The sequence below is a fragment of the Ambystoma mexicanum genome, chromosome 6q, assembly GCF_040938575.1.
Source record: "Ambystoma mexicanum isolate Mex_15411 chromosome 6q, UKY_AmexF1_1, whole genome shotgun sequence".
In the NCBI taxonomy this organism is placed as follows: domain Eukaryota; kingdom Metazoa; phylum Chordata; class Amphibia; order Caudata; family Ambystomatidae; genus Ambystoma; species Ambystoma mexicanum.
In genome coordinates, this window is record NC_090937.1 from 1,109,975,230 (window position 1) to 1,109,990,134 (window position 14,905).

General features: G+C 47.1%; 1 protein-coding gene across 3 annotated transcripts in view; it reads right to left on the reverse strand.

Moving 5' to 3' along the window:
- OCIAD1 (OCIA domain containing 1) overlaps positions 1-14,905 on the reverse strand; it is a 700,525-nt gene that overhangs the window by 379,064 nt on the left and 306,556 nt on the right. For all 3 annotated transcript variants that reach the window (XM_069631688.1, XM_069631689.1, XM_069631690.1), the window contains one exon: positions 11,817-11,864. In XM_069631688.1, the coding sequence (XP_069487789.1) occupies positions 11,817-11,864 (48 nt within the window). The remainder of the gene's footprint in view (positions 1-11,816; positions 11,865-14,905) is intronic.

Genomic DNA, 14,905 nt, shown 5'->3' on the forward strand with positions numbered 1-14,905 from the left:
AGTATATGCAGGGGCTTTATATGGCATAATTCAAGAAATAGAATAGCATTGTGGAAACTACAAAATCCATATGAACGAGGAGTCATTAAATTACCAAATTTCGAAGTATACCATCTGGCTTGTCAGCGCCAATATGTAGCGAAATGGCTATTGGAGGAACAGACACCAGAGTATGAGCTGTTGAGTGCCGAGAATACCCCTTATTTCCTGAATGAAAGAATGGGGCTACCGAAAAAATTAAGACTCAGGGAAGGCAGGTTGTTAAATCAGGGAGGGGAGATTTGGCTTAGAGCTTGTCAATTGATAAACAATCCTACCCCGTGTTCCCCACAGATACCACTGGTGGTGCTAGAAGGAGTGGATGAACAAATTAGGCTGAGCATCAGATGGAAGTGAGAACCGGTGGGGATAGTGATGGTGGGCGATGTATGGATAGATGTGAAGCCCAGGGGTTTTGAAAGGTTGGTGGAAGACACAGGATTACATTGGGGACAGCATATCACATATTCCCGGCTCCTGAAGATTATAAAGAGCACGTGGGCTGTAGACGTACTGGCTCAACAACCAGATGCCGTAATAGAAACATTTTACAATGTGTCGGAAGGGGGACATAAGGTCTCCCGTATATATAAATTGTTGATGAATAATATAGGAAAAGAGATGGTCCAAACGAGATTAAACTGGGAAGAGGATGTGGGGGAACCAATGGAAGATGGGCTGTGGAGCAGGGCGCAAGGGTACCATAAGAAGGTATCGAGAAATATGCGGTTACAACAGATTCAGTTGTACGTAACCCACAGAGCATACTTGGCCCCTACGAAAATTGCAAAGTTCAACCATGCAAGTATACAGACATGCCCGAAATGTGGGTAAGTGGATGCAGGAATGGTACATATGTTTTGGTCATGTGTAGAGACAGGTAGATTTTGGGGAGAAGTGGCTCAAATCATGGCTAAAGAGGAGATTAACCTGCAAGTGAGTACTCCCTGCGCATGTCTTTGGGGGGGGGGGGGGGAGTTCTCAAGGCCTCGTAGAGCTAAGCATGTGAGCAAACTAAAAGACCTAGCATATATACTGGCTAAACGTTGAACAGCAATGAGCTGGAAAGCGTGTACGAGACCACAGGTATGGTTGCGAGATTTAATGAAATGGGTGAATGCGGAAACAGTGGTGTGGCAAGAAGCTAGAGGAAGGAATGAGGCACCAGAGGATGGGGGACTGGATGCCTGGAGGCAATTAGTGGCTGCACTATCCATATCGGACCAAGACAGTCCAGGTAGTATTAGTCCCGGAGGTGAGACGTAATTGCGAATAGGGCTGGGTAGGAAGTGGACTGGCGCTGTGCAAAGTAGGCCGGGGGAGTTACGGGTTGGGAAAGGGAGAAAATGAAGCGTACAACTGCACGTGTAAGTCATATTGTACAATTGTTTATTAAGCTGTATGGTTATAAGTTGAAAAACCAATAAAAATTGTTTAACATTTAATAAAATTAAAAAAAACGTTTGTTGAAGACAGAGGTATTACTAAATTGCTCTTACAAATCAAAATTGAGCCTTGTGTCTTTCCCCTTAATAGGAGTATTTTGCTTCCGATTTATCCTTATTCAAATAGATTAAAGTAAACTTGAATTATGATGGTCTGCTTTATTAATATTATCATTTAAAAGGACATGCGATTGCAAAACTAAACGTAATGCAGAAATTGAAGAAGGACCCAATGTATCTAATGGTTGAAAGTTAAAAGATCGATCTTCCTCTTGGTGTGTCTTATTGGGAGTATGAAAGATCAAAGAGTTCCCTCCTTCTTAATTGGGTGGCAGGGGGACAAAACCATTTGTAAGGAACATCCTTCTGATTGACATGCAATTTCGACTCGCTTTCCCAGCAAAGGTCATTACAAAATTTTAGAAAAGAAGCGTCCAATGAAATTAAATGCTTTACTGCCTGATTATTGTTGGAAGGGAAGGCGGGTAGCCATCAAAGGCTAATATCGTTTTTTTTATGTGACCTGTCCACCCTGCGAAAAACATCTGTGATCTTCCCCATTTGTTTGTCCATAACACCATGTGGAGTTAGCTTCAACCCTGCAGCAGCCTCATTCTCGGATGTATACTATTTGACCTTTTCACAATAGATCGTGGGAGAATTGACCTTCTGCACAATTGGTCGTGAAATGAAGGTCAATTAGTACATATGTGTGGGGTGAAAACCCTGCAAACCCCCACTCAATACAAAAAACCCTGCAACCCAATACCCAATCCCATTATATTATTTATTACCCCAAACCCACCCCACACATTATATATATATATAGTAGAATAAAGGTAAAGGTCAATTGTGCAGAAGGTCAAGTAGGACCACTATAATTAGGTCAATTAGCACAAAAGGTCAATTATAAAAGGTCAATTTGTGTAATACCTCATTCAATCCTGCTCTCAGACAAATTAAGCTTGCTTGACTAACTAGTAAATGAGAAGATGTAGATGTATTTGGGGCCTGTGTAAAAGGCATTTTGCTTCTTAAATTGTATGGCAAGCGTGATAATTTAGGCATTGAACAGGTCAAATTATCTGATTTATGGAGAACAGCCTAATCTCTATAAATCACAGTGTTGAATTCTTTCTAGATCAGAAATTCACTAAATGCAGAAGCAGTTTCACACCACAGGATTTCATGGTCCAAAACGGTTTGCAAGCTTAATAAAGAAAGGAAACGTTAAATTCCCAAACTGGCCACTGGCTTAATGTTGCGGGGTAAATAAAGTTACTTACCTGTAACTATTCTTCACCAGCATGGGTCTGGCAAGGATTCACATGCTCATGAATATTCCCTGTCATCAGAATGGGAATCCTCTGTAAAAGAAAAAACAGTTTCACATTCACTTAAAAACTGTATTTCTCCTTTAAACCTATCACCGTCCTCTGGGTCATACTGCCCCATCCAATGACAGTCCTCTCTCTAAGCCCCTCCTCTGGCAGCCATCTTCAGATTTGGCAAGCACGTAAAGTGGCACTATAACCAAGAAGAGCCGCAGAGGGGTCGGAGAGAGGGTTCACATATGAATCCATGCCAGACCCATGCTGGAGAACAATAGCTACAGGTAAGTAACTTAAACCTTCTCCAGCATGGGGTCTGGCATGGATTCACATCCTCATTAATAACAAATACATAGCAGTACAACATTACACAACCACGGGAGGTGGCAAGGCTCAACAGAAGCAAATAACTCTTACCTGTGGAACAGACTCTCCTCAAGCAAACAGGTTGCGTAGCACTGCTTGGCCAACTCTGGACTCCTCCCTGGAATCCCGGTCGACGCAGTAGAACTTCATGAAGGTGTGCGTGGTCTGCCACATAGCAGCCCTGCAGATGTGCAGCAGTGGTACACCAGACAGGAACGCCGTTGTCGCAGCGATCGCTCTGGTGGAGTGGGCTTACGGACGGCCAGGCAGCGGTCGGTTTGCCAACCGATGACAGTGCGTGATGCAGCCGGAGAGACACCTTGAAATGGAAGCCTTGGACAAGGTCTTCCCATGGTTCACCGGACCAAAGTTCACAAACAGTTGTGACGTCTTTGAAAACTCTTTGTGCGGGTCACGTAGAACTTCAGGGCACAAGCAACGTCCAGAGATTGCAAGGCCCTTTCAGCCGGTGACGAAGGCTTTGGGGGAAAAAACAGGTAACACCAAAGGCTTGTTGAGGTGGAATTCCGACTGAACCTTCGGCATGAAAGAGGAGTGCGTCCGCAGTACCACCCTTGATTTAACCTCCCTGCAGTTTGCAGGCAACTCATATCCTCCAAACTGTAGGGCAGCAGGAGCCAAGCCCTCAGGTTCAGCAATCCTGGGTCGTTATGAAGGATAGCGCGATGTTCTCGGGTGAGACGATCCGGAACCACTAGCAGCCTGACCAGAGACAATGCTGACATGCTGAGAAGGTCCGGATACCAAATCTGGCGCGGCCACGCCGGGCATTGAGTATCATCTTGCACAGACACTCTCGGAGTGTGTTGATGACTCTTAGCAGGAGGAACCTGCTGCCAAGCCTCTGGCACTTGGAGTTCGCCACCGTCGCAAACAGATCTATCTGGGACCTGCCCCACTTGACGAACAGGTGATCCACCTGATCCTGACGAAGCTCCCAATCTGGACAGGAGCGCAGTTCCCTAGTGAAGGAGTCTGCAATGGTGTTCTTGACTCCCGCCAGGTGGAGAGGGACGAGGAACATCCCCTGTCCGACGGCACAGCGCCACAAGTCCTGCGCTTCCTCAGAGAAAGCTGGGGATCAAGTTCCCCCCAGCTTCTTAATGTAAAACATGGTGGTGGTGTTGCGCGTGAAGATCCTCACCACCTTGCCTTTCAGAGACGGGAGGAACGACTTCAGGGCCCAGAACACAGCTTGTAGCTCCAGGATGTCGATATGAAGATCCTTCTCCTCTGGCATCCACAAGCCTCTGGCGTACAGAATTCCGGTGTGCACTCCACATCCCTCTCGGGAGGCGTCTGTGGTGACCATCTCCTGGTATAGCGGGCTCTGGAATCCTGTGCCTTTGGCGATGTTGAAGCAAATGCCCCATCATACTATCACCCGACGGAACTCGTAGTTGAGAGATATCTTGTCCGAGAAGTTTGCGGACACCTGTATTCAGCGGGCATCCAGGAATTCCTCAAGGGGTTGCATTTGCGCAAGGTAGATGCAGGCCGACATCATGCCCAGTAACAACTTGATGGCCCGCATTGTGGCCGTCTTCCTCGACAACAGCCTCTGCACCTTCCCCAGAATGGCTGCTATCCTCTCCTCCGAGGGGGACGCCAGGCGAGACACCGTATTGAGTCTGGCGCCTAGGAACAGCACATTCTGTGATGGCGTTACGCAGGACTTTGGATAGTTGACGGAAGATCCCAAATCTATTAGTAGCCGGACAGTCGCCTCCTTGTGTCCTTTGGCCAGCTCCCGCGAGCGGGTGCGAATCAGCCAGTCGTTGAGGTACGGGTATACATGTGTTAGGCAGAATCCTGTGAAGTCCCTTAGGGAGCACTACAGAAGATTAAGACTACAGGTGAGAGCAATAAATCCCCTTTGGTATCAGTCTGTACCACAAAGATTTAGTTGGTAGCTGTGGCTGAGCAGTCAGACTTATCTCAAGAGGGAGATGAGCAGTATTCAGGGTTTACACAATAGGCCTTCAGTACTATGGAACAAGGAAACGCTGAACAAAGCTTTGTAGTAAAAAGAATATATACATTTATTTTATACACTTCTAGTTAAACACATCTATCAAAGTTATTAAGCAAGTTAAATCCGGTCAAAGAAAGTATACACAACTCCATAGTTAAATTGTAGACAAGTTTGAGCAAGAGTGAAAACTGAGCAAAACGGCACAGTGAAAACTAAACACAAATGGCACTCTAGCAATTGCTCACGAGGGAGGGAAAGCACAAGTTATACAGAAATATCTTCTTACACACCCTAGCAACACTTCCCCTAAGTTTGTGAACCGGTTTAAGCAAGGCAGTACATCAGTATAGAAAATACTTAAATGAAAACTGAGCAAAATGGCATTTCACAAGGTTTAAAAGAGGGGAGGAAAGGGTGGTTATAAAAAGTAGGTGCACCAACACAGTTCTAGTTGAAAAGCAATCTAGAGAAGGCAGTTCTAACAAATTTAGCCAGAGTCAGTAGGCCTGTGCCAGAGTCAGTGGTACAGGGCAAGGACCCAGGAGCAAAATGTTCTTGTAGCTACAGTTAAGTCTTTAGTTAACGATTTTGAAAAGGTGGATGCAGAAGGTGAAAGAATCTTTAAGAGAGAGGGGCGGCCAATCAATCAGGAAGGTAAAGGATTTAAAACACCTTTAGCTCTACCACGCAGAAAGGGCGGCCTGGCGGAACAATGTACCTTTAAAATGAAGAAGTGGCTCCTGTGGAGGCGGTTGTTCCTGGTAGGTCCTGCAGTTCGGGGGAACAAGCAGAGGCTCTCGTCGTGGAGGAAGGTTCCAGTTACTGCACTACCCACGGATGAAACCAGCGGTGCTGCCCAACGAATAAAAGGTACGCTCCTTTAAATCGCGTACTGGTGCCTGGCTATCCGGCCTATGAGTACAGGGTACTAGCGATTCGACCAAGGCAGGTCCGGGAAGGCGATTGGCAAACTGGTTGGCCCCACCAGCTCAAGGGAAGAAGGCTCTTTCAGATGAAGATCGGCTCTCGTGGTGTGGAGAAAAGTGGTGAGACGCTGCAGCAGGGCTGCATCCAGTGGTTCAGTCGGTGAAGATGCCTTTGGCTTCTCTTCTCTTCAGCTCCTTAGTTCCATTGGCGACGTCTTGCTCTTCCAGTCCTCAGGACCCTGCTTTTATGCAAAAAGATCCCCATTCATACAGCCTAGCTGTCACTCAAACAGTGGAGTGGTCATCTTGGCGTGAGACCCTCCAGCCTATCAGGATAGAATGCGACATGGGTTGCTGAAGCAACCCTGTCCAGGGGTCCTACTCCCCCTCCCACACAATGGACCCACCCCAGACTCAGTGGCGCCAAAAGGAGGGATTCTTGGCAGAAGCCCCCCAAAAGGACGAACAAAGGATCCCCGACCTGGGTTAGGAGTTAGAGAAAGACACGAGAAAGAAGTTATATTAAAGTTCTGCCAAATAAAACCTACCAGAGTAAAGTTAATATTAAAATACACCAGCGGTATGTTAGAGGCTGTCAGAAAATGTGATAGCCGCGAACAATGGGAAAATCCCATAGGAAAATATTTGCGGTCAAATATTTACAGTAGTAACCACTGCCACCAGCCAGAAACCTTTGAGAGATGGACTGTACGGTACCCTCTCGAAAATGAAAATAAGGGAAAAACTATTAACCCTTTCCAGTACCTCCTTTGTAAGATGGTTTGTACTGGTTTAGTTCATAAAACCTGACTAGTAAGTCAATTGGGACTTTACATGCCCTGGGAGACAGTAGTCAGTCCCAGGGTATGGAGTCTATGTTTGCGGGTCGCTACGACATCCCTGTGTCACTCCACAGAGGGTGCTGTGTAACACATGTGAATAAAGATGGTTCCTATGGAGGTGAGAGAAAACCCCATAGACATTAAACACAAAAAAGCCTAGAACACACGTAGCAAAAATGCCTAAGAGTGGGAATAAGAGTCTCACTCTTAGCAGGAGAAAAAAACAAACCCTTCACATCCAGCAAAGCTGCTGGGGGACTCTATAGGTAAGGGAAATTAGCCATAGAATGAGAATTCTCCCTAACAACATGTATGCCCTGTAGGCGTAGATTGGCCGCCACTGGTGCCAGGCATTTCGTGAACACTCTGGGGGCCAACTTCTAGCCGAAAGGTAGGGCCTTGAATTGGTAGTGCTGTCCCTGCACCACAAAATGTAGACGCTTTCGATGTTTCTTGTGAATGGGGATGTGGAAGTAGGCATCCTACAGGTGCAAGGACGACAAGAAGTCTCCTCCTTCCAGTTGGGCAAGCACATGTTGCAACCTGACCTTTTATGAATTTTTTGGAGTTGAGATATTTGTTCGGACGTCGTAGGTCTAGGATGGGCCTGCAGCCCCTGCCTTCTTTCTGACCAGAAAGTATCTGGAATAGACTCCAGAGCCCCTGAGTCGCTGGGAAACTAGCTCCATCGCCCCTTTTCGCAGCATGGCCCATACCTCAGCCAGGAGCTGAGGGATGTGCGGCTCCTGATGGGCAATCAGAGATATCCGTGGACACCTGCGTTGAAACTCCAGTGTGTGTCCTTGGATGAGAGCGTCCAGCACCCATCTGTCGGTGGTGATCTTTCTCCACTCTCTGACAAACCTCCTCAGCCGGCCTCGCACAGGGTGTACGTTTTGGGGCCCAACGTCCCGGTCAGTTGAGGCTTGCTTCGGCGCCGGCATCCGGCATCCGGCCCTGCGGGCAACAGCAACACTATCCTCCACAGCCATAGGCCTGGGAAAGGCCTCTGTAGGCTTCCAGAGTTGCGGATATGGACGCCTGATGGTATAACGTGGACTTGCCTTTTGAAATCATGCTCTACTTTCCCCTGGAGGAGCGAAAAGAAGAGCAGAGCTGTTGGAGGTTTCCCAGGTAACGTACCATCTCTGTATCCGCTTTGATGGCCAGGAGGGACTCGTCGACGACTTTCCCAAATAAGTTCTCTCTGTCGAAGGACATGTCCAGCACCTTCGATTGGACCCCCTGGTGGAAATTCGTGGCCTTCATCCAGCCTTGGAAAAGGCAGACACTGTTCCACATTTGCCAGAACACTGCGTCGGCGTAGTCCAAAGCCACTATGATGTTGTGATCAGAACTCCAGAATAGAACCCAGCTTGTACCACCACTCCCTGTTGTACCTGGCTAGGATTGCCAGTGTGTTGCAGCCTTGATAGTGGACGCCGCAAAGTAAATCACCTTCTTTCCCATCCTCTTCCCCTCGCTGCCTGGAGGGACCGAAGATGACAAGGACAGGTTGGCCAACAGTTTCCTCGCGGCCGCCGATTCTGGCGATGGCTGCGACCTCCGGCACTTGGGTGCGGAGTCCAGTACAAGATATTTATTCTCCAGCCCATCACGTTTTGCAGGACCCGTGCATGTGATCTTCATGAGGTCCAGACCCTCTTCCCAAATGTCGCCCAGAAGGGGCACCGCCATAACCGCCTTCCTCTTGGACTCGTGCCTCTGGTACAAGCAGCCCTCCTTTTTTGGTTTCCTCTGGCACTAGCTGGAATAGCTCCGAGGCTCTGGAGACCATGGAGTCGAACGATCCCACCTCATCCGGTGGAAACAACCTATGTGGAGCATCCAGATGTGGAGATTAGCCGTCCGCCGAGACGATATCCTCGTCATCATCCGTCATCGTCGTGGTCATATCCGTCCCCGTACCCATGTCTAAGTCTGCTGGGGGAGAAGGGAGCCTATGTGGGGGAGGAGGTTGAAATGGGGGCGTTGGATGCCGCTTCCTCTTCTTTGCCAGAGGCTGATTGGGGACCTCGGGTACCCCAGGTGCCCGAGCCGGAGGCATCCTCATCTAGATCTCTGACACCAAGTTGTGCAGGATCAACAGAATATTCAAGGAAATGTCCCTCGGCTGAGAAAACGGAATCGGAAACCTAGGCCCTGCACCGCCATCCTCCTCTTCAACATCCTTGTGTACCGTGTGCAAGGACTCCTGGTCTTCATCGTCGTGGACGAGTCGTCCATGGCTTGGGCAATGGCCTGTGAGGGCTGTTTCGGGGCTTCCTCACCCCCACCTTCAGCCCAGTCTCTCCCCCTGAGGGTCTTGAGCCGGTTTCCGCCCTTCTGGTGTGCCAGCAAACTTTTCCAAAGTCACTGCGGCTGTGTCGCACTTTGGGGGTAGGGACAGATGAGCTGCAGGGGCTACCTTCGCAGGGTCAGTGACCTTAGCTGTTGTGGCAGTAGCAGTCACCAACTCTGTCGGTGACGAGGTCTTAGCCTGTGCCGATTGGGCCTGCTTGGGCTGTTCCACCTTCTTCTCCTCCATCCGCGGCTTCTCTGATTTCTCATGAAGTTTAGCTGGGGTAATGGCTTCCTTTCCGAGGGGAGCTTGATTGCCGGCTGGCAATGGAGGGTGATGTTGATCGTGCCCTATCCACCTTGGGACCCACTTCCACTGCAAACCCAGTGGACTCGGACTTGCGGTTCTTGGCCTTATTTTGGGCCCCCACGGATGAGGCGCCCTCAAAGGACTTAAAAAACACTCTTTGGATCGGCCGGTCCTTGGCGAGGCATGGCCTTGCTTGGAGCACAGATCAGAGGGCTTGGCGTTGAGCCCCGTCACCAGTCTACTGTGCCTGTGCCTCGTCATCTTCTTAGAAAACCAGAGGCAAATTTTGTACTCCACCTCCTTGTGGTCTGGGTGCAAGCAGTAGAGGCATTGAAGATGCTTGTCCTCCACAAACGCGTTTGGTAGCCCGCATTTGGTGCAGGGCCTGAAGAGGGACCTTCGCTTCTTCTCCTTCATCATAGTCGGAGGGTGTGAAGTAGGCCCGAAGGCCTTCTAGAATCATAGACGAGGGGCGTGAAATTCACCGACAATGGATACCCGCTATCGGCAGATGGAGAAAAGAGCACACTGGCTCCTTTGAAACAAAAATAGAACTTTTTCCGACAAAAACCAGGAAAAAACATACAAATAGCTCGGACAGCAAACTCCAGGACTCCCAACACTGAACCGTGCATTAAAAATCTAAAGATGGCTGCCAGAGGAGGAGCTTAGGGAGAGGACTGTCATTGGATGTGGGCAGTATGACCCAGAGGACAGTGATTGGTTTAAAGGAGAAATACAGTTTTTAAGTGAAAGTGAAACTGTTTTTTCTTTTACCGAGGATTCCGAGCATGACAACAGGGAATATTCATGAGCATGCGAATCCATGCCAGACCCCATGCTGGAGAATTAGTACTTCTATAAAACGCCTTTCCACAGCTTCATTCTCCCACTGCCAAATAGAATCAGCACAAATGTATTTCTTTTGGTCAGATGCATAACAACAGATTTGAAGTAAAGGAGCAAATGTATCTATTTTAGAAGCACTCAATGATAAAACCTAGGTCAATTGCTTAAATGTTGGCATATTGTACTTTATTTTCGGAGATCCTAGACTATTCTAAAGTTGCCCCAGGTACGCCCAAAGTCCCATAGGTTTGTGCCTTAGAAACTAGATTTAAGTTCAGCAATAAAGGCAGGATTACAATACTATATCACAATGCTATCTGAGATGCCCTTACTCTAAAGTTTTAAGATGTGGAAGTTCAAGAACAAAACGTGAATGGACTCCCAGGGAGCCACCAGAATAACCAGGCATTTCAGAAGTTTGTGTAGTATGTAAATGTTCCTGATGATTATGTCTCTAATCAGTTAGGTATTTCATTGACAAAGGATTTAGTTATTGGGTTTAACCTCGGAACCCTGAAAATTAGGTGGCTATGTTCACTGACTATTTAAGTGTCAGCCGTACCATGGAAACATGTGGTGGCAGATTCCAGTTATTGCACATCATTTGTTCTTGCTGAACCTATGCTCTTTTAAAGCAGACACAATCGTGGTCACCCCCACGGCCCCCATGAGAGGAATAAGTGGGTGATACACCCTTTTTAATCAGTACTAGCCTTCTTACTCATTGCCCAGTGGGAATCTTGAGCCAGTCTAGGGGACAGAATCAGAAAAGTGACTGGCAAGAACCATGTTTCTTTCAATCGGGAGCACTCAAATGACATTTTCACCAACTATTTATCAAAAGTGTTTCTCAAAGTTTGGGCTCGGACTGCGAGATTATGTAAATGGTAAATAATCACAGATTTTGTGTGCCACACTTTCAGAAAAACAACTTTATAACTGTCAAGTGTGTTAGAATTTCAACCAGTGTGCAACATCCATCTCTGCATCCTACATCCATCACAATCTACCTCTCAATTCAAAAGTAACAATTTTCATCACTGTAAAATTTGCACATCGCTTATGTTATGCACTGTCAATAAACACAGTCTAATGCAGGTTTTCTAAAATCCAACATTTTAGTGTAACAGAATTAAAAACAAACCTATCAAATTACTTCTATATATCCCACAAACAACAGAGGTTTGTTTTATGACAACTTTCTTTCCAACATACCTAAACATTCCCCTTCCTCCCTCATTGATGCCGAAAAATTCAAAGAAGCTGCTGGGAGCTAGAAGCCCTCTGTGTTATCTGGTTGAGAAAGGGCTTGCTCGTATCACTATCATACCTCCAACACAAGAGCATTAACCACTACACAAAGATCTACTGCCCCAAATAAGGACTGTAGCTGTTGGCATTTTATACTTACAGGCAACTTTTGGAAATGAACCAAACTTTGTGGAGCTTGTCAAAATTCCTGAAAAAATACAAAAAAACATTGTTACTCGTTTTATAACAATTGATTAGAACTTTATGGATGTGCCCATATTTACAGGGTCAGTAGGCTGGGCATTTCAGGAGTGGATGGGGGACCCTCGCAGTCTGGGTGGGATGCCTTATAGGGTGATATCAGAGCCATTATTACCCTAGAGGGGGAAGGTGACAGTTGGGAGTGCCACAGTCCCTTTCCCTTCCTAGTGTACCCATTCAATTGGTTGCAGTACACCACTTGTTCACCCCATACTTCTGTCTCAAAATGGTTGCACAATCTGTGACATGTTTACAGAGGGGGCTATGCAATGAAAAGGGATGGGGTTTAGCAACCTTTTTATGTATTTGCTTAAATGTCACACCTAACAGGGGGAGGCAGGAACTTGACTGTCCAGAGAAGCACCAATGAGAGGAGGATAAAAATGGGGATAGGAAAAAGGAAGATATGGGTTGTTCGGGTGAGGTCAGAAGAGGAGGTGGTAGACCAAGAGACCATAAGGAAGAAGGATGGTGTGGAGGAGCGTGAAGGTGATTTCTAGAAAAGGCAAGGTCATTGCGGATAAGAGAAAGTTGTACTGTGTTGTGAATGTGTGTGCAAGTGTGTGAGTGAGAGTGGAAGTAGAAATTAAGGGAGTTTGTGAAAGGGAGACTGAGGTAGTGAAAGGAGGGTGGCTTAGTAGTGTAGAGGGAAGAGTGGTATAAGTGCAGAGGTAGTAGTGGTAGTGTGGAGGGAAGAGTGGTGGTAGTAGTGTGGAGGGAGGAGTCCTAGTACTGAACAGGGAGGCGCAACAGTAGTGAGGTGGTGGGAGTAGTAGTGCAGTGGAGGGGTACGTAGTGTGGTGGGAGGAGTAGGGGTAGGTTGGAGAGGCGAGAGTAGTAGGAAGTAAGATAAAAAGGTGGAAGTAGACCATAGAGAAAGGAACATCTGAGGAACAGAGAAGGAAGAACCAGGGAGCGAGAGGAAAAATGACTGGTAGAGTAGGAGGGAGGAGATTAGGGGATGAAAGAGAGTGACAGAGAGACATAAGAAGGACCATAGAGGGTGAAGACCGGAGTGTCTGAAAGGCACAACCCTTAAACGACTTATTAGGGAAATTGTTGGATACGAAACCAAGATTGTTCCATGAGTGAGGTTAGATAGATAAGGCATCTGCATTTAGGACATCATCTAAAGCTAAATAGCTTGCTGATAGCAGGGCTGATCAATCACTAGAGACAATACAGGATTAAGAGGAAGTCCGAGTTAGAGTTGGAGTTGGACTGACCATTCCTAGGTTAGAGAGAGGGTCGGCCACTAGTTCCATTGGAAATCAAAATAAAGACCCTTGAATCGCATTTGAGAGTTGGTATGTTTTTAAGGCCTTCTGTGACACCAACTATATACTCAAGTAAATCTACCAAAAATATAAAACTTTCAAAAGACAGTAAACATGGAAATCAAACTAACGGTGTCCCAGTTTGGTCATGAGGTCTTCCAATAATTTTGAAGAAATACTAAAAATACTTGCATAACCCCACAAAAATGTGAGGTCCCAAAGTCCTTATTATTGTGCTAAAATATATGGGATACCAAGCACTTTGTCCTACTCATTGAGAATACAAAACACACAAACAAGTTTATGTAGAACATGCTTAATTATTCTGAATGGAAACAAATACATTTAATATGAAATATAAATACATTTGACGTGAGTTAATGGAAAATGTATAAGGTCAAAGGTAGTGCTATACAGTGTTTATGTTAATCAGTAGGTGCTTACTGTAATACTTCACCAGTTAAGCTGTGTAAATACAGATCATACTGAAAAAATACTGGCAACCATTTCACAAAACCTACAATTTACCCGATTGGCCACTTGTCCCAAATGGTCTCCTTAGGTAATGTCCCAGCAGGATGACAATGAACTTTCCCTGGGGAGATTTGGCCAATGGTCCGCCACCCCTCAGGTGAGACATACAATGGTGCAGCCACCAGACTGTTTTACTGGAGCCTATGTGAGAAACCTGACTGTGTTCTCCCACCTACTCCCCCGGGATATTCCATTCAGGTGCCAGGGAAGGGCCATCGCTTTTGGATCCCGACCCTGGGGGTGGACAAGCGAGGGAGGATCACCTGAGTGGAGGTTCACGAGGGCCTGGGAGGAGAATACCCAAGGGCAAGACATGGCATTCTCCCTCTCCCCATTTGCCTTCAGAAACCCCTTCCTCAGTCTTCATGGGATATTTCCAATCTCACTCCATCGCCCCCTCTCCATTTCCGACTAGTACTGGGAAGAAGAGGCAACCGAGAGTAGTGAGGATTACCTGCGAGAAACGCAGTGAGAAACCAAGGAAAGACTGCCACCTACTACCATTAGGTTGTCCCATTAATAGACTCAGGCATTTAACACTGAATATCCATACCTGACTCCACTTGACTCCTTTCAAGTATAAAAGGTGTGGTTTTGCACAATTCAAGGAGAGAGCTGTGAATGCTGACTGGAGCTGAGAAACCAAGGAGCAGGGAGCAGCAGGGAGAAAAGCCTGGAGGATCCAGAGGACAGTGGCGTGCCAAGAAGCTGGGCCGGTGTTTGTGAGGGGCTTCAGCGTGGCTAGGGATCTGTGTCTCCAGGGAGCCGAAGAGGGGCAGCCTGTGTCCTGCTGGCGGCGTACAGAAAGTGCTTGTTCACTTGGGACGTGTGCCGGTCCCAAGGGGGTTTGAGGGGCAGGTGGTGAGACCCTAACCTTGATCCCATGTGCCAAGAAAGACTGCTCGCCAGCGCAACGCTACCCGGCGAGTTTCAAGCAAGTAAGGGAGAGAAACCCAGATTTTGCTAAGTGGCCCGGAGCGGAAAGCAAGAGAGAAAACAGAAAGTGAGTAGAAAGTGAGAGAAAGGCGCTAAGAGAGTGGAAAGAAAGTAAAAGTTTTAAAAGTGAATAAGAAGGGTGCTAGTGACCCGAAAGTAAAGGAAAGGCGCAAGTGTGCATCAACGAGCGACAGAAGTGTGCTAGAGCCACAACAAGAAAAATGAAAGGTGTAAGGGTGCA